Genomic DNA, 25,976 nt, shown 5'->3' on the forward strand with positions numbered 1-25,976 from the left:
TTGGGGACTGTGAGAAGGCTGTGACAGTCAGGTACATGAAGGCCACCTTATTCATACTTTCCACTTGCAATTTTTTGGAAGAGTCTCTTAGAGAGGTGCATGTGTTAACATTTGGCTACACCTTAACATGCGAAGTCAGCAGTCTCTGGCAGTTTGCAGCTACTGCAGACCCTCAGTCTCAGATGTGCCTCTGTCTATCAGCTTTACCTGGATCAGACATAAGCTGTCATACCTCAAGGCCAGCTTGGCTTGACTGTCTGCTTCATTATAGACCCATGTACAATTCTGCACTCTTCTGATGGCTTGTGTTCTGTTGAGGTATATTTCATGTGTCCCTGTCTCTGTCCTTTGCATATTTCAAAACACAGGTCTTCATTGTGCAGAAATTGGGATAAGTGCCCAGGACTGCCCAGGTGGCTGGTGCAGAAACAACATCATGCTCAGAGGGAACTGACCCTGCAAGCTGTGTCAGGGTTTGTGCTGGGGCAGTGGGGCAGCACTCCTTGTCATGATACTGTTCACTGAGACTCTTTATTTTGACTGATTTGCTTTGAAGTAGTGATATTAGGACTTGGTCTGTCTCTCCAAAACTGAGAAATTAGTCTTTGACCAGGTTTGTGAATTGTATGAAGCCACAGACAAGTAGCTAGAGTTGTCACCTCTGTGATGTGTGGGAGAATTGAGGAGAAGAGATGGGAAAGGAGAAGTAGCTGTGACAGCACTAGGCTGACCAGGCTGATGATATTGTTTGTCTGCAGGCTTCTTCAGAGGGTCTAGGGAAGCTGAAGCATCACTGAAGCTGCTGAGGAACTGACTCTACCAGAGTCATCAGAGTCTGTCTCTTGGGGAACAAGTGTGGATTCTCCTTAAAACTCTTGATGTTTCTTTTTCTGTCTTTTATATATATCCTTTACAGAATAATCACAAGAAACACCTTAGCAAGTGCATTAACTATGAAAGACTGAGGAATTGGCTTGGGGACACACCATTACATCATAACAATTAGTAAATCTCTGAATAGGAAGCCAACATTTCCCAGGGCAAAACCGAAACAACTCCAGTGCCCAATGCAGAAAGAGTGATCTGGTAGGGTCTTTCTTGTTCAGGGTGGGATTTTTCTCCTGGCTTTTGCTCCTCAAAAGGAGGAAAGTAGTATGGCCTCCAGAGATACCTGGGGCAAGGGTGAGGGGGCTCTCCCCTGCCCTCTCAGAGGTGTGTGGCTGTCCCATGGCCATGCTCCAGATAGCAGGCAGAAGGCAAGCCACAGCTTTTGTCCTTCTGGAATGGCTCTGTTATAATCACAAATGGTTGAGGAGCAGTTTGTCATTGGAGGAGAGATGTTATGTGAAAGGATGGCTGTGTGCTGGAGTCATGTGCTCTGGCATGCATTGAGTGTCACCCTCCCTGCCACACTGCTGCTCAGGAGCAGAGTTCTTTTGGCGGCATTTGAAAGCTACAGCAAGGTGTAAGTAAGAAATAGCTCTGCTCCTGCAGCCTGAGCCTGAATACTTTGAAAACCAGAGCCTCCACCTTATCCCCCATCTCTGATGCCTACATCTTTTTTGTCTGTGGTATTGTGGTATGTTGCCTGTCTGTAAATCCTGTGGAATTCAGTGGGTGAGAAAACTGCTTAGAAGTTGGAACAATTTTGAACCTAGCACATTCAAGCATTTTGAATTCTCTTCTTAATAGAAAACAGATTCAGCAAAATCTCTGTCCAAATCTTGAAAATATCCAGAACTTATAAAGAAAAAGAGCAGATGAGACTACCAGTAAAATAATAATCCTTTTTTTCTGCAAGCCTGTTATTTCCCTAGACTGTATCCTGTGTGGTGGGTGTGGGTCAGACTCTCCTTGTCAAGAAGCTTAAATGGTTTAAGTGTAAACTTGACAATGCTGATGGTATCAGTGTTGGGGCTGATGCGCAGAGGGCAGTGTAAATGGGGGATGGTTTCAGATTCCCCAGCCTGGAAAGAGAAGTGAGGCATGGCTTGTTGCTAGCAGCAGATTTCCTCGTGTAGGTCACAGAGGAAAATACACCTGTCTCCCATTTGTGTCTAACATACTTGCTATTATGGTTACGATTTTCCCATGACAGGGATTGAGACTGTCTGGTCTGCTCCTGATTACAAGGCAGCCAAAATATTATATTTGTTTTCTTGACCATACATTTTATTTCCCTTCCCCCTTTGTCATCTTCTACCTCTTGCCATTGCAATGCTGTGATACTGCAGTTTTGCCTCTGCTGTGGGAAAATCTCCTTTCTCCTATTCAGGAAGGGAAAGTTCAGAAGCTTCCATCATCTCAATCTTTATTGAGAATGGAAGGAGATGAATACCTGTCTCATCAGCCAAAATCCTTCCAGTGCTCAGTGAGGGCACTGTACCATTGTAACATCTGTCAGCTGTCACCACTAGCTAGTGAGGAAGGCTTGAGTTTTAACAATCTTAGCAAGATTTAGGTATCAAGCACCTGAGATGAAGCAGAGATCTTTGCAGACAGTCACCTCCAAATCTGGTTGGATTTCAGTACACAATGTAATGCCAAGCTACAGCACCATACTCAGTTGCAATGGGGCTGGGGTAGGCTCACAAAGATTAAAGTACCATGAGTTGTGAAGGGCTGTGGGAAAGCATATTTCTACCTTACCTGAGAAAGGCTGAGCTCTTCTTGTGCAATTCAGAAAACAGATTTTGTTCCCTGCCCTGCCACAAATGCCCTCTTTGATCTTGGGCAAATCAGCCGGTTGAAGCTGGGCCTTAGCTGCTGACCTGTAGATGAAACACAGAACCACAGTGGGAGAGTTTGCAAAGATAAATAGCCACGAGGTGTTCATGTACCATATTGCTGGGGAGCTGTATAAATATCTTGGTGTACAGTGACTGACCTAGTTACAGACAGTGGCCTTTTCCAGGCAGACATTTAATGCCAAGAAACGCACTGTTTGGGTTCAGTTGCTTAAATGTCACTTGTCTGTGCTGACTGCAGGTCACAGGAGGAGCACCATCTCTCTTGCCTTGTGTTTCTCATAGACTCGTGCTGTTTGTCAAGTGCTGTACCTCCCTTGGTCTGTGTCAGTCATGTGCTCTGTGCCTTCAACTTCCCCTGTCATGTCTGCATGCTACTGGCTCTTCAAAGGCAGTGAATCAGGAGATGGAAAGGATGAGCAGGAGTTGCAAGAAAGCCTCAGTGCAGATATAAGCCTTTCTGAGAAACATCTCCTTCTTCCAGACGTAACAGGCCTGTTGGCAGGATGGGGCATTTGGAGGACATTGGGAAAGGCAGTCCGGAGACCGGCTGGAAATAACTGTTGGGTCTTTGCCACTGAACCAGAAAGGGAAAAGTAGAGACACTTGCAGTCTCTGTTCCTCCCATTTTTCTTCATGTGAGGTCTTCATCTTCCAGTGTTTGAAGCTTTGTGGTCTGAGCTGGAAAGGTAAGCATTTCAGCTGGGGCTGCAAGAGGTTCACTTCCTTTGAGGAAAGGACACAGCAGGATACAGAGTACACAGTCATTAACTGGGTACATTTCTTTCTTGTGTTCATACTTCCACCAGCCTACACTGACCTTCCTTGAAGTGATGAGTCCCTGGTTCCAGCTTCCATTGGAACAAATGAAGTAGCTTCAGTGGAGCTCACTGGAAGAAAAATACTTCAGTTCTTTTTTTCAGAAAAAAAATGAGAAGAGGTTTGATTAAACAAATAAAATCACAATCATATTCATTTTAATGACATTTCCCCTAGAAAGATAATTCAAAATTTATGGGCTTTATAATTTGAAATATTTACTTAGGGAAATTTCAAAACAAGATCACACTCTGTCGCAGTACCATCAGAGTATTGTTTGACATAGAAAATAAAATGAAAGATTTCAGATTTAATGTTAAATAGCATACACCCTCTTTGATTTAAGGATACTAATAACATACTATTATAACTATTATAGTATATATACATATTATTTCTCACAGCCTTTTTTCACTGAAAAATGCTGGAATAATCTAAAATTTAAAAAAGGTTTTTAATTCTAAATGAAATTTTGAAATTCCCAATTTAATTTCTCTTCAGAATCTTTATTCCATGTGAAATTTCAAAAGCTATCTAAATGAGAACAACCTTCCCTAACATCTACACAAACCTATTTCCAAAAGTTGATATTGTCCACATGATGGCAATTCAGTTTGGCAGCCAGCTCTGCTGGTGCAGCCTGGAACCATACCATACCTACCCCACCACTCTTAGATCTATGTATTCTAGTGAATATTGCAGAAAAGAGCAATATTACTTTATCCCAAATGTACTGCTATTTTCAGTGATGAGCAATACAGGTTAGAAAATCAGAATTCTCCAGAGGGCATGATTTGGTGGCATAACAATGTGGTATTGGTTCCAACCCCTTTTCTTTGCATGTTGGTCTGAATACTTTGTGGGGGTAGAGTTTGGCTCTTCACAGATGAATTTCACTTTACTGCGGTTACAGTCGCATATGTAGCTTCTGGATAGTGCACCAGCGTTGGCTGAGGAGGTAGATGTATTCAGTCACCAATTCTGTTCTCAGTTATTCTACTGACGTCTGTAAAATTACTCTAGATTTATACCAGTGTAACCGAGAACAGAAGTTGGCCCAAAGTCAAGAACAGTCTCTCCTCTTCTCTGGCCCAGAACAAGCCGTTCAAGACAAAATTGCTAGGCCAAACCTCAAGGGGAATGGACCCAGTTTCCTACACTGGTTCGGTTCAGACACGTGGTTCCTTTTCCTTGCTTTCCAGTGCAGTGTTCAAAGATCTGATGCTGGAATAGCTGAGGTCACCTTGTTCTGTGCTAGTCATTTCTGCCAGTGTTTGGGATTTTCACCCTAAGATGGAGAGATCCACTTCTTCATCTTCCATCTGTTCTGGCAGGTATTTTTATTTGCATGAAGTGGTTTCCCTTTCCCCAAGCAAGAGAATTCACTTTGGTTTCTCTTTATGACTACAAAGAATTGGTGAAAGTGATCTTGCTAGATGAGGGAAACAGAAGTTTGTGCTAATAGATTTAATTGTATGTCCACCTCAATTTAGAAATTGCCTTTCTTGACAATTCAGGGAAATGTGGCTTGAGCACTACTGCCACTCTTGGAGGCAGCTCCCCTGCTTGTTGAGGGTGTTGTCATCCTCCCCCAGGTCCTCCTGTTAACTCCCTGACACCTTTTTGTTTGTTTTCCTAAATGCACAATGAATCCATCAGTGTTGTGATCACTGAGCAGCTGCAGCAGGCTCTGTGCTCATTCATGTGCTGATCACTGCTGCCATGCAGGATTTTCTGGCAATATCCAAGGGACCTCACTGAGCCAGCCCCACTCGGGCTAGGGAGGAGCTGCCACCAGCTGTGAGTTGTCTCAGCTTGATGACACAAAGCTGAAGAGACCTTTTTCTATCCAGAGATCTCATCTGATTATGAAGTCCTGTGTGTGCCATCAACAAATATGAACCTATGCAAAAAAGTCATCAATTCATTAGGGATTCTCCTATTTCCCATGGTAAGGAGCATTAACTATTCATTGTCATTATGAGTCCCTGGAAACTTAAAGCAGCATGCATGGCACTAGAGCATGCTGCTGAATAAATGTCAGCCCAGTCACAGGGCTCTGGGTTTTGAGCTGGAGCGGTGGATGGATGCCACAGATAAGAAACCAGCTCACAAAGATTAAAAAGAAATCTTTCCTCCTCTTCTCATTCTCATGGGTAATGCAATGCTGCTGACTTCAGAGGGCTATGCAACTCCCAGAAGACACTGCCAAAATGCCACTGTGATGTCTCATGGCATAACCCTTCAGCCGAATACCAGCCCAAGGGGGTGGAGGAACCAACTGGCCCTTTATATATTGCAGCAGCAGTGATGTCATACGCTCCAGCCAAGTTTGCTGGTTTACCCAGCTCCTGTCTAGTGAAAAAAAAAGGCTGACATTCAGTCTGTGCCAGGCCAGGAATAGTATCTGTAATTTAACCTCCTCATCACAACTTGCTAGGCACTTAAGAGAGACACTGAAAAAAGCCTCCTATTTAAAAGAGAGGAGAGGTTGGTTTCTGGATTGAACTGCCTGAAATCTGTGTTCATACAAACTTTTTCAGTAGCTCCTATCAGACGATACCTACCGCTAACACCTCTCACATTTCTCAGCATTTCCAAGCAGTTTCAGATACCCAGCATTGCTTTCTAGACTAAATTCAGACATCCTTAAATGTTTGAACTAGCTGAATCCTGACCTAAGCTCAAATATTGCAACTTGCTTGTTAGCGGCCATATTCATCCAAAAAGATAAAGAAATTGGACTTTACCAGGTTATTAAACCAGTCAGGAACAGCTTCTTTTCCAAAAAAGTTGTTATCATATCTATACAAGGAATAGCTACATTAGTACAGTGCTGCTGTTTCCATCCAGTCCCAGTAATGGTCTGCACCTTGAACACCTGGTGCAGATACAGCTTTTCCAGCTTGAAACATTACACTTTACAAGCACTCGTATTATGTCCAGGCAAGACAAGGATTGTCACAAGGGTTGCAGAGACAGTGGCAGTCACTATTCTTTCCTTAATCAGTGGCGCCAAGTTGTTTTTGTAACTGTGACTCCATCTAGGAAAATAATGAGATTACATCATGATCTCCACGCTTATAGTTACGCTACTCACTTTTCAGCAAAACTTCTCAGCTTACAAGGGACAATATATTTCTCCAGACCTCTGTCCATGAGATCTGAAAGCCAAGATTCCTCCTAGTTCAGGCTCCACCACCACTAAGTACTGATAAACATTGTGCTACTAGAATGTAGTCAGCAGCCCCGTTAATGAGTGAGACAGAACTTAATCACCATGTCTGTGCTGGTTTGCACAGTTAAGAGTACCACAGAAGCAGTAAAATTGTAATTTAACCTCTGAGCAAAGAGAGAACTGATTGCACATCTCTGGAGTGAGGATACCCTTTTACATCTGTCTGTAACCAGATGCAGCACTGTTTGTTGTTTGCTTGCTTTTCCTTTAGTTTAACTTTTTTTTTTTTTTTACCCACACATCTTAGACAACATAAAGCTGTGATTGATACAGGCTTATCCCTAAACACACAATTGCCATTCTTCAGGTGAGGTGCAGGACACAATCACAGTGGGTGAGCTCTTGTTGCTTCTTTTACCAGTAGGTTTTGGATATCATGAGCTGACTCAAAAGTTTCCTTTGGGAAGACTGTGCTATCTGCATTACCTCAGGGCCAGACAGTTTTCCTTGTAGGAAATTGTTATATTCTTGCATAGATTAGGCAAACTGGCCTGAACCTTGGGGGTTTCCACAGCAGAAGAATGGCAGCAATTCATGTTCACCATGGCTGAACTTTCCTTTAGCATCTCCAGCCTCTGGTTCATGCATGGAAGCAAAAGATGTTTTGTTTACTGCCCCTTACCATGCCAGCTGTCCACCTGTCATCTCCTTTACCACAGGGACAGTGAAAAACAAGGACTTTCAAACTTCAGCTGCTTTAGTTCCAAGTTGTCCAGATTGACATCTGTATTTGTTGCCAGTAGAAAGCCATATACAGGTGGAGTGGAGGCACATATTTTCCTTTCAGTCCCTCTGAAAGGGTGGCACAGCAGGGAAGAATTCTTCTTTTTAGCCTGGAGTCATCTCCCAGCCTTTGCAAAGGGCAGAATGCCAGGAAATCATTGCTCACTCAGCTGCCAGTCCCTGCTGGGGCTACCAGAGTGTGCTGGAGATTGTGACAGTTGTTTGCTAGGAACCTGACTGCACTCCACAAGCTATCAAACCCAACAGGTATTTGGTTATTGTCACTCTGGAATGGACAGCTGTCTCTTTTTGTAAGAAATCCTGTAAATCAGCCCTAAAATGGTTTTAAAATGAGAACGAACAAATGAACAAAACAATCCTCAGATCATGCAAACAAATGTCTTTGTTTTCAAATTTCAGAGTTCACTTAGGATCAAAAAAATGCTGAAGGTCAGAAACATCCTGGGACACTACTTCTGTAGAATCTACATCACTGGACTATTTCTACCTCCTCACTAAAGATGGTCAGAAAAGAAGCCAAATACAAGTATGAGAGTGAGTTCTAAAAACAAGAAGCAAAATTGTAAGGCAGGTATGTACTTGTATTTCTCGTTTGTATAACAGTTAAGAATCAAAACCAGGAGCAGAATGGCCTTTCATTTGTCTTCTCTTTTTTCTTGCTGCATTATACACGAAGATGTATGTTGGCAGGGGGAGAGAAACTCATGTTTGAAAAATCTTTGTACAAAGTCAGATGGAGAAGCTCTGTTAGGTTCATTTTATTTCTGGTGTAAATCTATTGTAGTTATGCATAAGTCATTGGAATTGCATGGCTGGAAGGATAGGATCTAAATTCACTATGATGCTTGGAGTCTAAAAATAGGTTGGCTGAGACTCTTTTAAATAGAAAAGGAAGGTGAGGAGTGTTTTTATTTGAAGAAACAACTGAGCCAGAGTGATTAATCTGATTAAACTCAGTTCCTCTTACCTTTCATACTTTGACCAGCACTGGTTCATCATAGAGAGAAACAGGTCCTTTTCAAGAGTTTCACTGAGATGGACCAAGGTGGAATCAGGGATTTGGATACCTGGAGAGGCTGGAATCTAGATCTGAATTTCATTGCTCAGTTCTACGAGCTGAATCAGTGGATTCAAGCTTGAGATGTAGATATCTTCTACTTGTATAGAAGTCACTGTAGATGTGAACTGTGGTATTTCAGCTCATCACAAGTTCGTAATGCCATTGTAAGGAGGAAATGGAGATACAGACCAGACTTTCATTAAAGAGTTTTAGCCAGTTCTGGAGTATGCCTTTAAAATTAGTCTCCCTGCAGTTAGTCAAAACTCTGTTCAAGTCCTGGAATGTGAGAATAATAATCTAAAGAATTTACAGAGAAACTAAAGAGTTGTAGTGTAGAGATTTCAAGTACAGGCAAAGGGTCTATTTTACTATTACTTGTTCAATTAAAAGATTCCCCCATCCTGTGTTCAGACAGGAGATACACAAAAATCGCAGTACTGTGGGCCCTGACTGTGTGTCATAGTCTGTGGTACCTTATAATTGTGTTGAATGTGCTACCTTTACCTCTCAGCAGTGCTGGAACTAAAATCAGATGTTCCCTGTGCTGCTGTAGTGGGTCTGCTACAGTCCCTGGGGCACTCCTGCCTTCTGCTGGCTAAGCTGATGCTAGCAGCCTCTGCAGTCCAACAGACCAACACAACCCAGCTGTATCCTGCTATGGGGGGCTAAACTGTACCCCAGCACTGTTTGTCTGGAACATGCACAGTAATCCTTTTCACTTGTAGTGCCATTCTGTTTTCTCAAACAAGGGTTGTGTTCATGGCAGTTATTATGACAAAGCTGTGACAATTCAGTTTTGTAAATTTTTCTTTCATTTTGGACTTAGTGTGCAATGATGTACTTAGTGACATCTTTTTTAGCAGTTTTTGTTACTAATTCTTCCTGGCCAAAAATGGCTAAGCTTCTTTTCTAAATGGATGCACAGCATTTAGAAGTGTTTATGGTTGGAGGTATGGAAAGGGAAGTATTTGAAATCTGTTTCTTATGTCCTTGTTTAAGAGCTCAAGTAAAAATATGAGGTAAAACCACTTTTTTTTAATGGCTCTTTCCAGAAATTAAACTATCTACCATAAGCTACTTGAATTTATTGAAATAACAGTGATTTTTGATCAAAATAACAGTGATTTTTGATCAAAACAACAGTGATGATGTTCATTGTGTAGCATCACAAAAGTAGTCAGTGACTGATATATCTGGAAAATGCTCTCTGCCTAATAGCGTTAATATAGAAAAATTGTAATTTATAATTTTTGGCCTTACAGAGAAGAAAGTTTCCTTCAGCTATTCTGTAAGATGAGTCAATGTGCAGCAGCACCATCTGGACGAATGGCTTTGTGCTTGTGAATTGCAAACAGCTGGATCTGCCTCACAAAGTCACCTGCCTATTCAACATCTCAACAAAAGTATCCTTTGGATATTTCACCTATGACTCTCATGAACAATGCAGGGAAATAAGAAACACACAGAAGGACACAGTGATTCCTCAAGTATTGGGAGTCTCCTGGATGACACGGACAGAGAGGTGAGCAGCCTCACAGATCGAGCTTTCAAAAGTTTGTGTGTAGCAGAACTTGAAGACCCTTACAATGAACCAGAACTTTGCATTTCACCTGACTTTGCCCTCCAGTTGTCTGCTAAAATTCACTCAGGGACATTAAACCATGACATCAAGAAAAGCAATGTCTGTGACAAGCTAACAGCAAGAAACAATGAACATACATTATGGGCTTCTACATTCCAGCAGTTACCTAAGTATGCTTTGGAGGAAAAGAGGATTGCTAAAAACGACACCTTTGCCATGGAAAGGAAATTGAGCTTGCCAGTCCCTGGTCCAAGGAACAATAAGCATGTTTCAAAAGTGTCCTCATTGATTAAGACATTTGATAAGACTGCAGACCAAGGGTCAGGAAGTTCTCTGATAGCAAATAAGCAGCCCATTAAGAATAGCTTTCAAAAATACAGAATAAATCATGGCAATGATACTGCTTCCTGGGATGATACAGACATTTTAAGTATCCACAAGGGACTTTCTGAATTTTCTGAGGCTAGTCAAGGTAGCCACTGCCTCAGCGGCAAACATGAGCCACAGAGAAGACGTAATAAAATAGACCTGAGTTATGGAGACTCGGATGGTTATTATCCTGTGCTGATTGAGATGTCAAAAGTAGCCAAGTCAAATTTTTCCCATTCTTCTAAGAAGGCTTTAAAAAACAGAAACTTGAAAGTTAGTGAGCCAGCAAAAAAAGGTAGCTTTCTTCACAGTGAAAATAGTGCTTTTGAATCATGGAATGTTCATCATAAAAAAATGACAGAAAAGGAGGAATTTGTTCACATAAAAATGGAAAAGGATGGTCTTGCATACCTGGAAGAATCACCAGCTGTTAAAGGATTCCACACAGGTGAACATAAATTGTCACCTGTCATGACCACTATTGCTAAGAAGGAGAAAGATTTTCAGATGAAGCCAACTGTACAAGAAGCTTCTTTCTCTCTCCGAGTTGTACCTCAGGGTCTCCTCCCTTCAGAAAGCAAATATCCTGTTGCTTTCCCTCCCACTCCTCCCCCTAGGAACCATGTACACCAGGGTCCCCCTCGGCCACCCCCCGCCCCACCAGCACCTCCTCTCCCACCCCCCTCCCGGCCCGGCCGCCCCTCAACACCCCCGAGCCCCGAAGCCCCTCCTGTGCCACCACCCCCAGTGCCAGCTCGACTTTCCCCCACTGCCTTGTCCCAAGCCTCTGTGTCACCCCAGTCTGTGTCCTGTAGGACGGTTTCACCCTCACTCAGGTTTGAGTCCCCCAGTCCACCTCCACCGAAACCCCAGGCCACCTTCACTGGAGAGGAATCCCAGAGCCCCCAGCTGGGCAATGCCTGTCCACCCTGGAGGAGACAGAGGGCTACAGAAGGGGCAGCAGGGAAGAGACAGGCTGCAAAGGAGAAGGTCACAGACAGCCACAAGACCTCACTGTCCGAAAAGGCAACTGGTGCTGACCCTGGTCTGCATGTGACTCCTCTGGCTAAACAGGCAAACTCCCCTGCATCCATCAGCTCCTCTTTCAACATCAGCGAGCTCCTAACACCCGTCATACCACCAAAACAGGAGGTGGACACTGTTGAAAGTGAGCTGATCCCACTGACACCTCCTCCCACAGAGAGCATGGCCTCAGGAGACCATGGGGAGAGCACCTTAGATGATTACAGGTCTTGGGATAATTGCAGGTTGACAGCATCAAGTCTGTTATTTAACTTAAAGGATGTGCGCAAACGTGTTAAAAGCATTTATACCCCTTCTCCCCTGTTAAGGGCCTTGGAGGAGAAAAACAGAACAAGGGAAAATATACAGGAGATTACAAAAATGGACTCCTCATTCTCAATTTCACATGACAAAAGTGAGAAAAATATTACAGAGAAAGATGAATTGAGTGATATAGCTTATGTATTATCTAGCAGTGTTCATGAAAATGACAATAAAACCAATTTAACTGGACACTTCACAGGCAATTATCTGACTATGAGTTCACCCCACACAACAGAAGACCTTCCATTTTACCAAACTGGAGACAGCATGAAGCAAGACAATTCAAAACACCAAGATCTGGATAAAAACACAGGGGAGAATGAAATTTTCCCCTTGTTCAGACATGAATCAAATGAACTTGACTTAGGAAAACATCAGCAGTATACAGCACAGAGACCATTCAGTAGAGACAATGTAGATACGAAAGCTGGGCAGCCCATGCAAAATCACAATGTGCAGAGTGAGGAAAATGAAGGACAAGCTGCTATTCAGAATGAAAATTTTGCCTTCGAAACACTCTTAAACCAACTCTCACCACCAGAAGATGAACCTTACAGTGGCACCCAAACCAACATTGTGGTACCTGGCCATGAAGCACGAGGCAAAAGAAGTACTAGTTCCTCAGAGCAATCCTTTGTCTCCACGGTGGAGCAGCCATTTCAGGAAGAGCCATTTCTGCCAGTGCCCCTGATGGAACAGACATGCCTCCAAGAAAGCCAGAGGACTGACAGTGAAATGGGTTCAGAAAGTAAGAAAAGGCACAAGGAGAGAGGGAAAGAGGTTGGGGAAGATGAACTGCAATATTGTGCTTGTATCAGCCCTGGTACTGGTGCAGCAGAGAAGAGGGAGGGAAGTGTTACTGGGAATGAACAGAGGAGCTTGATGAAAGAGAAACTAGAGGGAGAGAAAAGGGAAGAGGCCAACAGCACAAATTCTGCATCTGACAGTATAAGAGACACGTCCATCTCCAGGCCTGAGGAACCACAAACACCGTCATCTTCAAGCTCAACCAAACCCAGTCTGTTTATGATTAAAGATAATACATTCAGGTCACCTCAGGTAATAAAGGCTGTCAAGCTGCCCCTACTCCGGTCATTTTCCCTGGATGATACAGTGAGCAGCAGTTATAAGGAAATGGAACGTAAGTTTATGTCCCCAGCAGTTTACAACAAGCAGCATAGAAACATGTTGCATGCCCAGGAGGTTGGCTGGTGGGCATCAAGACACAGAGGGCAGCAGAATGTGAGAGATGGAGCAACTGACAGAGAAAAAGAAGCCAGTGAGCCTGGATCTACTTCAGTAACACTGGACCCCAGTCTTCTGGACAATACAGAGAGCTTTTCATTTGGAAAACTGACAGAGGAAGATGAAAAGACTTGTGTGTTGTTAAATAAATTTGGGAAAATGGATGAGGAAACTGTCTGTAGAAGTAAAAAGAAGCCTACAAAGGCAAGACACAGCTTAACACAGCCAATTATAGGTCTGGAAAATGACCAAACACAAAACAACCCCAGCTATCCTGCAGAAAGAAAGACAAATTACTTTAAGAATCATCATTTATCTAACCGCAAAGGGGGCTCTTGTACAAAAAAAATAATCACTAGGCAGACAATTTCCCCTGTAACTGGCTCCATATTAGAGGACCACACATGTTCTTCTGTATCCAATGACACTTTAGAGGATATCCTACATACAGAAGGTGCACCTTTGTTAGACAGTCTTTCATGCTCTGCTGTTACAAGCCCCAGGTCAGGAAGCACGATGCACTCTCTTGCTGCCAGTTCATTGTCAGATAAGCCAACTATTTCTGGCTTTAGAGAGACAGAGGATGGTACAAATCCTGCCTTGTGGAACATGGCACTAGAGAGGCAAGCTTATATGCCTGCAGAAGAGATAATCAATTCAGCACAGAGGAATCTACTTTTAGATGTTGAACGGGAAGATGGGAGACTGGAGCCCAGGGGACTTAGTGGGAGACCCACAGGCAAGCCACCCACTGTGCCACCAAAAACAGAAAAGGCTCTGCGTCGGGCTAAAAAGCTGGCAAGCAAGAGGAAAAAAGTGCAAGAGCAGCAGAAAAGCCATCAGACTGAGCATGCAGATGCTGTAGGGAGAAAGCCTACTCATTCTGGAGAGACAACAGTATCTGCTTCACCCTTAGTATATTCTCCCCTTCATCCTCCCCTTCCTTCAACTTTTACTCCCACAGAGACCACTCCTGGGAAATCTAGACTGGCACCAGCAGCAAGCTCTTCACCCTCCTCCACCCAGAGGAAACTCCTCCAGGACCCTGACTCCGGTCAATACTATGTAGTTGATTTACCAGCCGAAGTTAATGTAAAGACATTTTATGACCCAGAAACGGGCAAATATGTTCAAGTCTCAGTCCCTTCCTTGGAACAGAACCTACACCAGTCCACCTCTTCAGAAATTAAGAATTCTCCCTATGCCTCCTACCCTAGAGTGCTGCCTCTACCAGCCTCATCAGTAGCTGTGCTGAAATCACCTTCCCAACTCTCTGAACCTGCCTGGTCAGTGCCTGCTGTACCAGAACCAGCTGAACTGCCTGAAGATGGCCAGCAGGACTACAGATACACTGAGTCTGTGGATACTCAGCCCGACACTGAACCAGCCTCCTACTCCTACCATCAAGATGCTGGAGAAACTCAAGTTCACTTAGGAAAGGATATGAGCCCAACCCAAAGTACTAGCATTATCACCCTCACCAATTTAGATGATTTTGCTGCTGAAGGAGTATCTTGAAAACTGAAGTAACAAAACATGCCAGCTAGTGTTTTTAAGAAGTGTTTGGACAGACACATGCACACAAAAGCACATGCAGATTTGATATTTGTACAACACTTTGAATCTCATTGTGGTTTGGGTGGGAAAGGAAACAAAAGCTGTTCGTGTTGAAAGATGCAAGGTAATGACCACTCTCAAGAAAAGAGAAATTGAGTAAGCACCAAATTATCAGTGAGATGAAGGGGCAATGCCAGCTAGACAAATACATTTGACAATGTAAAGCCACTGCTTGCTGCTGCTGCTGCTTTGTCATTAAGAAGGCTGGGATAGCCAAAGCAAGTGTCCTGTTGCCCAGATGTGTTGCATAATATATGACACTAAATAAAACCTATGAGACCATCCTATGCATCCTGTGAGACCTAGAACTGAGCTGCATGTACTGAACTTTCCTCCACTGCCTTTGAACTATATTGGCAGGTAGAAAGTATGTGGCTACAAATATGCCATACATGCAAGATCCTTGTTTTGCACATGTTGATTGCCCTGATGTCATTGGCAAGAAGATTGTATACTGATGCACAATACAACAGCCATGTTAAAAAAAAACCAACCTTTTAAACAACCAGAATACAGTTGCTGCTGTTCTAGACTTCCCATATACTTTTGCAGTGCCCACTGACATGCTGCTGAATTCTTTATACATCTTGATAACATCCAAATAGGTTCCCCCAGAGTCAGGGTTTATTTATAATGCAACTTAAAACTTCAGGTTATCTTGATACTTGGCCTGAAATACTTTAGTGAGGAGCAAGGTTGAATGAAATCCCACAACAGTATTTAATTGTTTGTTAGGACAAGAAGTTCTTCACTATTGTAATTGAAATGTGTTTTGTTTTATTTTCAGGCTCCCACTGAAACATGGAACTAACTTTTAAAACCTGAAAAATGTACCTAGGTTTGATCTTGTGAATTCTGTGATTTAATACAAACAAAAAAAACAAACAAAATATTCAGAACATCTAAAGTATTGATTTCTAGAAAAGTGCTTCTTTGAATTATCACTTTTCTTTGAAAATCTGTATGAAAATACCACTCATCCTTGCATAAGCTCTTTTTTATCATCATAGTTAATGAGGAAACCTAGGTGAAAAGATGAAAAAATTGAATGTATTGTGCCTGCTTATAAATATCTGTATTTGGAGTATTGGCTTAGATTTTTCTGTCTCATTTTCATACTGTTTTTCCCAGTTATAACTGAAGTGCAGACGATCTAAGGAAGAATCATGCCAGTGACTTTCAGCCTGATTCACATCTTAGGGAATTTTTACAGGATTTTTTTCAGTGAAGCAGCTCTTGACTTCCTGAAAAAAAAAGGGATGAACCAGGCCTTTTGTTAATGAATACAATGTGGAGACAGGACACTGCTCCACTCCCCCAGTGTTAATATTTATGACAGATTTTTCCTTCAGAAAATTTCCCAGGACTGAAGCCTCTCTTGGGACACAGACCCACTATGTGGTTTTTCTCCTTCCTTAACCTGAATTCAGCTCTCAGCCTTCCTCCATCCCTGACAAGAGCCATGTGTTCACAACCTGTCCTGGTCCCACCAGACAGTTCCTTTCATCAGTGCCACTTACTGAAGCATTACTCTTAGACAGACACTAAGGGCATCACTTCACTGATTACAGTGGGGTTTGGATTTAGCCTTTGATGATTTTCCATGGTTGATTTCACCTGTTACACATTGTGTGATTTGGTAGGTTTGATTGCAGCAGAGGTGTTGGAAATGAAGAAGCTTGTATTGGTATGGTTTGAGTTTTAAGCATATTCAGCTAAATGCCCATATTTGAATAAACATTTATTGTTCAGTTTTCCACCCCAGGAAGTTTTCAGCACCTCAGTGAATAAAGCTCTGAACAAGCTGGGCTGTCCTCAAAGCTGACCCTCCTTCACCAGGAGGTTCACCCAGAGATCCCCTGACATCTTTTGCAGCCTGAGTTATCCTGTGATCCTGTTCTGAAAACATTAAAATTTTAATTAACTTTGACTTGGAGCTCAGCAAATGCAGTCTCCCCTGAGAAAGGGCTCATTTTGAAGGAAATTAAAAAAAAAAAAAAACTGAAAATCAAAGTGTTTCAAGAACAAGAATTAATTTTCAAGTTGTTAAATTCAGGGAAGTGGCTCTTACTAGAAATAATTTTTTAGTCACCAATATTTTGTAAACTGATGGTGCTATTCATGTTGCACTTCTCTGTTGCTGTCACACTATACAGCATACTGTCTATCCAGTGTGGAGCAGCATCTCATCCACATGTTAAAATATAGACAAATAGATCCATTAGAGTTTTCCATAGTACATTTTGACAAAACCTATGAAATCTTAAGACCATCAGAATGAACAAGCCTTATTGTGTGTGTGTGTGTGGTATTACAAATTTTAACACCCTTGACATCCACAAGAAGTAGGCTCTCAGAGGACAGGATAAAAGCTTCCTTTCCAAGGGAAGACTATGGATATGAAGTATCTGTGCACAAATTTAAAAATTAATGGTAGTTTGGTGACAAAAATGTACACATGCATTTAAAAAGGTCCCTTTTCCTTCTTTAACTGCCATTTATTTTGTAGACATGCACGCTTCTGAATCCTTTTATCAAGGGTCTCCTAAAACTCTTCTTGTGGAGAATGGGATGCTCCATCATACTGCTTCCAGGTATGAGAGGAAAGCAGGGTGTATTTTTCCCTCTGCTGTTAAGCTGAACTGAAACATGGGCATCAAAAGAGGAGTGTCCTAACTTGGATACCAAATACATTTTAAGTAGGACTTCTTTTCCATCAGCCCTTTCTGCTAGCTTCAGGGAGCTGCATTCACAGTGGACATGTGTCTCTGAACATCTCTGAACAGAGGGGGTTTTGACCTGGAGAAGTTGTAGCTAAATTGTTGTAGCAAGCTGAGGGTCTTCTTCAAGGTAACAAGTGACAGCATCTGAGGAAATGACCTGAGAGGTAGTTTCCATGGAGGATTAGATTAGACATTAGGAAACATTTCTTCACTATAAGGGTGCTCAGTCATTGGAATAAGCTGCCCAGGGAACTAGTGGAATCACCATCCTTGGAAGTGTTCAAAAGGTGTGGTGAACACTTGGTGCTAACTATTGGTCACAATGATTTTAGAGGTATTTTCCAACCTTAATAATTCTATGATTCCGTGAAATTAAACAAATAGAAGAGTTTAGAGAATAGATAAGAAAGTGGGTTTTGTTTTGTATCCAAAGCTTTCTGCACTTTGCCACAGGGCATGAATGATATTAGAAAAGTATTGCTCCAGGTCCCAGCCTGGTAATGAGCAGGAACCCATCAGCAAACCTGTCTCTGGCCTAGGCCATGCTGCTGGCCAACTTCTTGCTAGGCTGTGGGAGTGTGTGTGTGTGCAAACACATACATGCATCCACATAAACAACCCTATATACATATGTAATGCACCTGTAAAACTGCTGTTTGCATATCAGTATAAGAAAGCATGCCTGTGATGGTGAGCATAAGACTTTTGTGTGTTAAAGGAAGACAAATGACACCTTTTCAAATAACAAATATTTTTCATTCTTTACCCTATTGTGTTTGTGTTTGCTGGGGGGATGTTTTCCATTGCTGCTGTGGGAAACAGGGCTGGAAGAGGTCAGTACTAGGCAGAATGAGAGCTGTAAATTGACCCTTTTCTTTGGGGGAGGGGTGCTATGGGAAATGTGCAATAGTCCTGAAAGCAGTTGTAGGAAAGCAGTGTTTTGTGACAGTGACATTAAGTTGTAGGTTAAAGAGGTGTTGAGGCTAGCCAAGCTAAATTCTGCCTTGCCAGCAGACTGTGGTTAGGACTAAAGAACACAGCATGTTCTTGGTATGCACAGAAACACAGCAGGCTGAAGGGAACGGGGGCCATTGTTCTCACTGTTTCCTTCTCTTGCATGTGGCCTTTGTGCATGCTGCACTTCTTGGTGCCCTGAGCTCCTTTACAGTGGTGATTCTTCCTTGGCAGGTGTGACTGAGGCTTAGCTAGTCTTTCATTCTAGGGCCAGAACTGCCTCCCTCTGAATCTCCTTCTCCTTGTGGGTTGACTGCAATGACAACAGTCCACCTGTCACATGGCAGACTTGGGCTGCCACTCCACAGTCATGGCTCTGTCCCAGGGGCTTAAATTTTCTCGTGGAAAATACCGGATTTGTTTCAGAGAGTTTAGTTTAATTGAAATGGCCTACATACATGGATTTTTGTCAACTCCTCCTTGGGAGTTCAGTGCCTTCCTAAGTCATGTGTCCAAGAAGATGTATGTTCCATCAATGCAACTGTATTTGCAAATAAGTAATTATTTATTAATTAATAAACAAAATAAATGGGACTTGTTTTATAATACTGGAATGACTTCTAGCCAGCTTTTTCATTGTAAATATGTGTCACTGTAATTCTATCTCCAGTTAGGCTGGCAGAGAAAATTGAGAGCAAGGAAGTGTGTGTGGTGTGTGTGTGTGTGTGTGTGTGGTATACAATTAAAAGATCTAGGAGATGACTGGATGCAGGGCTTTATCCCCCTTCCTCCCCTTCCTAAAGAGAGGGAGGAGGACACTGGGCAGAAGCACCTTTGGCCCATGACTCCTGTGATCATTCCCACCCTCCCTGTTATGCAAGGGCAGTGCTCTGTCTGGCCAGAGGACCATGGAGATATGGTGCCAGCACCCAGTCCAAAAGCATTGGGAGATGATCACCTTCTTGCCACCACCCAGAGGACATCAGCACTTTTGTACTCCCTGTGTCCCATCCACCTGGGGGAAGTTACCAGGTGTGTAACTTGTCTTTTTTCACTTTTCTCCTTATTTTTTCCTACTGTATGTTGTGTTGTGAAACACAATGGAGACTCTTCTCAGAGTGATTGTGGCTCAGTCCTTGTCCAGACTGGCAATTTTATTTAGGTTTGCTCTGCTTCGATCCCTGAGTAGCCAAGAAGTCCTTGCTGACTGTGGAAGTGCTCCTGTAATATGAATATAACAGACCATAAAGAGAATAGTTGGCTGGTTATGTTTTTACCAGAAATGCATTGACAGGTTTGCATATCTGTATTTGGGAGACATGCTCTGTTTCATTTCTGAGTAAATAAAAAACTCTAAATTTGATCCCTTCTCTCACTGAAAAACAGCATCAGAAGCTGGTGATATTGCACATGATGGGTTACATGGGCTCTAGTGAATACATATAAATGTGTAATTTGGAGCAACTGGTGTACATCAGTCATTTTTATTAAAGAAATTCTGCTTCAGAGCCTTATAGGAGATAAAGAACATGGAACACTTGAGTAAATTGGACTTCAATGTGTTTGGGATTTTTTTTGTGAAATCCTCATTATAACAGCAGAGGTCAGTGATTAATTTATTTTGTGTTCAGGATGATTATTCTGGTCTTATGATGATCTCACATTTAACACTTTCCCCTGATACTAAATATAATATTCTAATTACGGGGTTTAAATGGATAGGGAATGGCTGAAAATGACCTGTGGTCTTCCCTTGCTTCTTTTTGATATTCTCAAAGTTTTCATGATGTTGATTTCTCACATTAGATAGTCAGATCTTTGGTACTATATGGCCAATTAGAGACTTGCTTCTAATATGCTATTGAACATATTTAGAAAGCAGCATTCCTATAGTGCAGAAATCTTTTATGTCCCAATTGACTAAAGCTCTGTGTTTTTATTAAAGCAGATTTAACACAAACCTTGGGGAAGCAGTTTGCAGTGGTAAAAGAGAAGCACTTTCCTGTGTCCAAGTCCATATTGAATAAATTGAGGCCTGGGGTACTTTGAAAGAAGAGAGAGAAGACTGTGATAAGCAGGGACAATATTTGAAACCTTCTAACAATGGAAAGAAGTGGGACTCCAGCAAAAAGTCAGAGTGTTCAAAGCTGGATCTGCACTTTGCAAAGCCAGGGCTTGTCAAAGGCAATGTGCCTGACAGGCTGGTTCTTCCCTATGCTGGCTTGGAGTCCCTTGTCATGGAGCTCCCCGGTGTGTTCATACTCCTGCCCACTGGCATTCAGAGCCTCATCGTATCACAACTGTCCTTTTACTTTCTTAAAGCTGGCATGGGGAATGGCAGAATTCAGAGCACATGAAAATGGAATTATTGCTGTGCCAGCATTGTCAGTGTTGGCACCAACATGAAGCATTTCAGGTGAGATAAGGTGGCCTTCTTCAGGATCATTCTTACATCAACAGGGCAGAGATGACAGACTCTGAGATAAAACATTGATCTTTCTATTCGTAGCACTGATAAGCTGCAGGGGATGAAAACTGGATGTGGTCCAAGAGAAACTCTCTTTGCTTGTCCTGAGATTCCTGAAAGTCTGCTGGCAGAATCGGTTCCTGCTGGTGAACACTGACAGCCTGGAACAGGTGCTCTGAGACTGCATCCCTTTCCAAGGCATGTGGGTGAAAACATTCCAGAATCATTCTATGCCAAAATCGTCTGCGCTACTTGAAATTTCTAAAAGGAAAAGTTAGAAAAAGAATGAAAACAGGATTTCCTATCACTTTATATTAAGACAATGTTATAAATAGTGCACCCATACCTGTGTAGAGATGCATCTAGGTGTTTTTACATGTCTATATAAGCTTACAGGTACAGCCTTCATGTCCTTCTGAAGGGTCTGGACATGGTCTAAACAGTGCCCTCAATGTCCTTTCCAGCTCCCACTTGTCTGTGCACATGTCCTGTTGCAGCTCCACAAGGGAGCTCCATTTTCCCCTGGGATTCCCATGTTCCACTGCCCCAGGGAGATGAATGTTTGCTTCTTTCCACCTTCTTGCCAGGACTAGGGTTGTACCTGGGATACCCCCACAGCTCTATCTCTCTGCTGGAGGCAGGGTGATCACCCACACATTGTCCCCTCTTGCTAAAGGTGGTGCAGTTGGTGAGTCTGGGGCCAGGTGGAACTGGAAAAGGGGGTGGAGATGCCCTTTGGGTTACTGTGTCCCCCTCCTGAACCCCCTGCATTATCAGCCTGAGACGCAAACACTCCTCTTGGCAGCTGGATCAGCCCCAGCAGTTCAACCCAGCAGCAGAACTGGCCCTAGCACTGGTCCTGCTGCCGTAAATTCCTTTCCTTAGCAACCAGATGATCCCTAACATAAACCAAGCAGGATCAAATACCACATGGAGTACTGGACCAAAAAACCTACTGACAGCCAAGTCGCATGACTGCACTTTAGCAGGAATTTTCCAATAAAACAGCTTCTTTGCTGAAGAAGACACTGCTTCGACAACACTGAAATTGCTGGTAAAAAACCTACGTATTTGGAGTGTTAATTTTTTTTCATCTGCTGTCTTCTCAGGCAGAAAATTTGCTCCAAAATTATTGAGAAGTCCTTGTTTGCTTAATGGATGTCTGAGTAAACAGTCCTGGATCTTTTCTTTTGGACTGAAAGTACTTTTTATATAAATCATTATTTTAAAAGCATGTATTATTAATTTAAAGATACAGAAAAGGTTTTCAAATGTGACAAAACGCTTTTTGGTTTATTTGTTTGGAGTTTGTTGAGCTGAATATCGTTTTGACCTTTTTTTCCCCAGTGTTTGGGGCTTTTGGTTGGTTGGTTTGTTTGTAGTGGCGGTTTAGGTTTTTTGGGGTTGGTTTTTTTTTTTTTGGTCCATTTTGGAATGAAGAAGAGATGTTACGGTCGCCGAAACGGCGATGCGAGGGGAGCAGTGTCTGATGCAGTGACAGAGAAGTGCTCGCAGCGCCGCTGTCACCATGAGCCACAGCGGAGTCCCCTCTTGCACGGGGCTGTCCACGGCTCTGGTCCGGCTGCCGTGGGACCAGCTCTGTGCTGGAACCCGCTGTCAGCGCTGCTGCTCTCGCTGCGGGCTCGCTCTGTTTTCCAGGGCCAGATTTATATCCTTCTGGGCATCTGAGACATGTTTAATGGTGTGCAATATCTGCATCCCTGGGGTATACTGAGAGGTTATCTGATCAGGCTCAGCAGGACACCAGCCACGCGGTGTACGCTTGTCAATTTTTATGCTTCTCATCTGAAAATCCCGAACAGCCTGGTCCTTGGAAAGCTTCCAGTGCTTGTGAGATGGTACTAATGTAAGGGGAATGGTACAGCCACACTGCTCCTTCAGCAGGTAAATACCCTTCATCCTGTAAATAAAGCTGAGCTGGGGGTAAACCAGAGGTTTTATGTGTGACTGCATCTGTACTCTGTCATTTGCTGGAGCAGCATTGTCAGCTACGGTTGCATACAATCGGGCTGAGCAGGAGGAAGCCTGTGATGCTCAGAGACCACAGATAAAGCCCCATGATCCCAATTTGTGTGGTTTTTATTATGGCTAATCCTAAATCCAGCCTGAATCGAGCTAAACCCTCACTCATTCCTAATTCCCCCAAATTAATGCTCACACTGCTGTGTACATGCTGTTAGCTAACAGAGCACACAGCAGACATCATCCTCCATAACATGCTGGGCTGTTTAGAAGACTTTTTGCTCCTTGCTGCTTATTGCCAACTCTGCCAGCACAAGTATTTCCCAATCTGACTGTAGCAAGCCCAAAATGTTCCCTCCTGCTGATAGAAATGTGAGGAGCTGAGCTCAGGAAGAGAGAGAGTCCCTGAGAGAGGGCAGGGGGAAAGGATGAAGTGAAAGCAATGTACTTAAACGATGCCATCATTTACAAAAGTAGCATCTGGGCAATGCAGTTCTCCCTTGTGGCAGGTGCTAAGGGCCTTGTTAAATTGTGGGCCAGATATATCCACCTTTACATGCAGGAGCTATTTTGGTTGGGCACATGTAAGTCCCAGAGACAGAGAGCCTGGAATCAAGGTTAAATTGCCTTCCTACGCAGTGGCAGCAGGAATAAGGTGTTTCCAGTACCCTGGCTCCTACTTTTGTGGTTCAGTAATATAGTTCTAAAATCTAATTAATAACAAAGGCTTTCATTTATTCCCTCCTTTCCTGCTTTCACAGTGTCTGGCAAACTGCGTATTGAGCAACAGAATAGAACCAGTGTCACTACATTTTAATATGTATGTGATTTATCAAGCTGGTGAAAAAGCATAGCTCTTAACTCAGTGGATTATTTTCTTAAATGTTTGATTTCATCTGAACTGGCTAGGAATTTGAGGATTTTTCAGAGTTTCCTAGAGACAAGAAGCTTCCCAACCTCAACAGCTCTGTAGACACTTGATATTTGTACAGAGCAGCAGACCTATGACATATAACCAAAAAAAAAAAAAAAAAAATTAATCCAACCAACCAGCTACTTCAAAAGAGAATTTCAGCCAAGACCTAGTGACCCCTTTGTGTGGCACAAACAGTACCACTTTCATCTTCAGCTGTAGTGCTCCTCATCTCTGTGATGATGTGATGCAGACAACCCAGTGTGGCACTGAGAAGCAGGGTGACATTGAGCTGTCAGTGAAGGGACAAATCACCTCTCAGGCTGTGGAGACCCATTCAATTACTAAAGGATGGGACCGCTTAGCAAGAAATATCTCCCTTCAGAATGTCTGCACAGAGTAATGTAAGGCTCAGGTTGGGTCTGCTAGTAAAAAACTACTCAGCAAGAAATTCTCCCACTTCCTTTCCTTCCAGCTTGGAGCCAGGTTATGAGCTCCACCCACAACCTCATAGTGGAGGAAGGGATGAAACCTTGTGCAGAGAGTCCTGGCCTTCACTGACAGAGAAAGGGCTCTGTGGGGTGCATGAAGCTGACTCACCTAAACACTGCTCCTGAGCACGGTGGAGGGAAACTCCACCAAAAGAGAGAGGAAGCTGTGGTTTAAATGTGCATGCTCACACACACACATACACACACACACAGGATGTCTGGCTGCTTGTTTTCTGTGTTATTTATCTGAATAAGCAGCAGCATCAATCTGGATTGCTCCCAGGTTCAGACCCACAGGAGAAGTATTCAAGTATTTGGCTTTCTGAGAGTGATTTTGAAACTTCCTTTCTGACCCTTGTCAGATTGTGATTGTCAAATCCTCCCCGGAGAACTTCTGGCTCGGTCCCAGCTGGGTTTAGCTCTAAAGTAATGGTTCAGAGGAAAAACAGGATCAGCTCTTTTCTCCTGTACATCTTCCTTTCCTGCCAGCAGCCAATTTCTCGTGCACTGCTACAGGAATATTTCTAATAAAAAGTAACAACTCCCAGGGATGCTCCTATCCCTTGCTCTGCCAAGGCTGGTGATCACACCAGCATCTTGGTTCTCAAGCATCTGCCAAAACCTGATGGCTTCAGCCAGCACAATGGAGTGAGGGTGAGCCAGCTGGGATATAACAGGCAGCTTTAGGTTCCTGGGGAGTCTTCTTCGCAGAGATGGGCTTCTTCATTTAATGGGCTTTGGATCTTATTTAACACGTTGCTACAGTATGGGTGAAAAGAAGCTGTGTGCACATAATAAAAACTTGGCCTATTTGTACCTAGGGGAGCCCTAATAAATTTGCCACTATAGCAAGTGTTAGTCTCTAGGGCCAATACTGAATGCTGGAGTTTAATAAAAAAGAATTCTGAAACAGAAGAACTGAAAGGTAAACCAGTTTGGCTGACAAAGCAAGCACAGTTTAATTAAAAATGAAGTTTTCTCCTGGCCTTGACCAGTCCCAAGGAGTCGTGTCTCAGGCTGGCTGTGTCTGGCCTGCCTTCTGATTGCTGCTCTCAGGGTGCATTTTCCTAGGACACTATCAGAGGTCTCCCAGACTGGGCTGAAGGCACTTTTCAGAGTGTGTTCAGGCCACTGCTAGGGCAGAAGATGGGTAAGTAAATCATGAAGGATGACATATTCCTGGTGTTCACCTGTATACAACATTAATGTCACAGTACTCTGGCTTGTGCTGGGACTTAGAAAGCAGGATAGTAACAGCCACTCTGCCACTAGACCAGCCCAGAGAAGTGGATACTTTCTCTGTACAAATAGCTGTCGCAATCTCAGATGCTCCAGGATGCTGTAGAGTTATTTAGCTGCATTGTCTGAGACCAGGACCAGCTTCAGTAACTTCCAGGCCCACCTGAGCAGAGTTCTAGAAGCTGCCTTTTGTGGCTCTGCATGTGAAAACTTTTTAAATAAAATTACACAAGCAGTGAGTTTTTTGTCTTCTCTGTTTCGTATTATGGATGTTATATTAAAAAAAATACTGACTACAGAAGAAGCCATTGAATTAAATACTAGAAGAATTATGCAAGCCAATATTTTAAATCCTAGAGAGATTTAAGTATTACTAGTTTGCCACAAGAAACGTTTCACAACTCCAAAATATGATGCTCAGACTTCTGAAACAGCAGA

The 25,976-nt window shown here is 43.0% G+C and overlaps 1 protein-coding gene across 9 annotated transcripts in view; it reads left to right on the top strand.

Moving 5' to 3' along the window:
- Positions 1–19,059, top strand: part of C6H10orf71 (chromosome 6 C10orf71 homolog) — a 48,506-nt gene extending 29,447 nt beyond the window's left edge. For 4 of the 9 annotated variants that reach the window (XM_072931068.1, XM_072931065.1, XM_072931066.1 and 1 more), the window contains 3 exons: positions 3,232–3,436; positions 7,948–8,119; positions 9,871–19,059. In XM_072931068.1, the coding sequence (XP_072787169.1) occupies positions 10,050–14,669 (4,620 nt within the window). In that variant the 5' untranslated portion in view covers positions 3,232–3,436; positions 7,948–8,119; positions 9,871–10,049 and the 3' untranslated portion in view covers positions 14,670–19,059. Of the gene's footprint in view, positions 1–3,231; positions 3,437–3,556; positions 4,901–7,947; positions 8,120–9,870 lie in introns of all 9 variants that reach the window. The other 5 variants (XM_072931070.1, XM_072931069.1, XM_072931072.1 and 2 more) reach the window with 2 other exon arrangements.
- Positions 19,060–25,976: the final 6,917 nt, after the last annotated feature.

This window comes from Taeniopygia guttata, chromosome 6, assembly GCF_048771995.1.
Source record: "Taeniopygia guttata chromosome 6, bTaeGut7.mat, whole genome shotgun sequence".
Taxonomy (NCBI): domain Eukaryota; kingdom Metazoa; phylum Chordata; class Aves; order Passeriformes; family Estrildidae; genus Taeniopygia; species Taeniopygia guttata.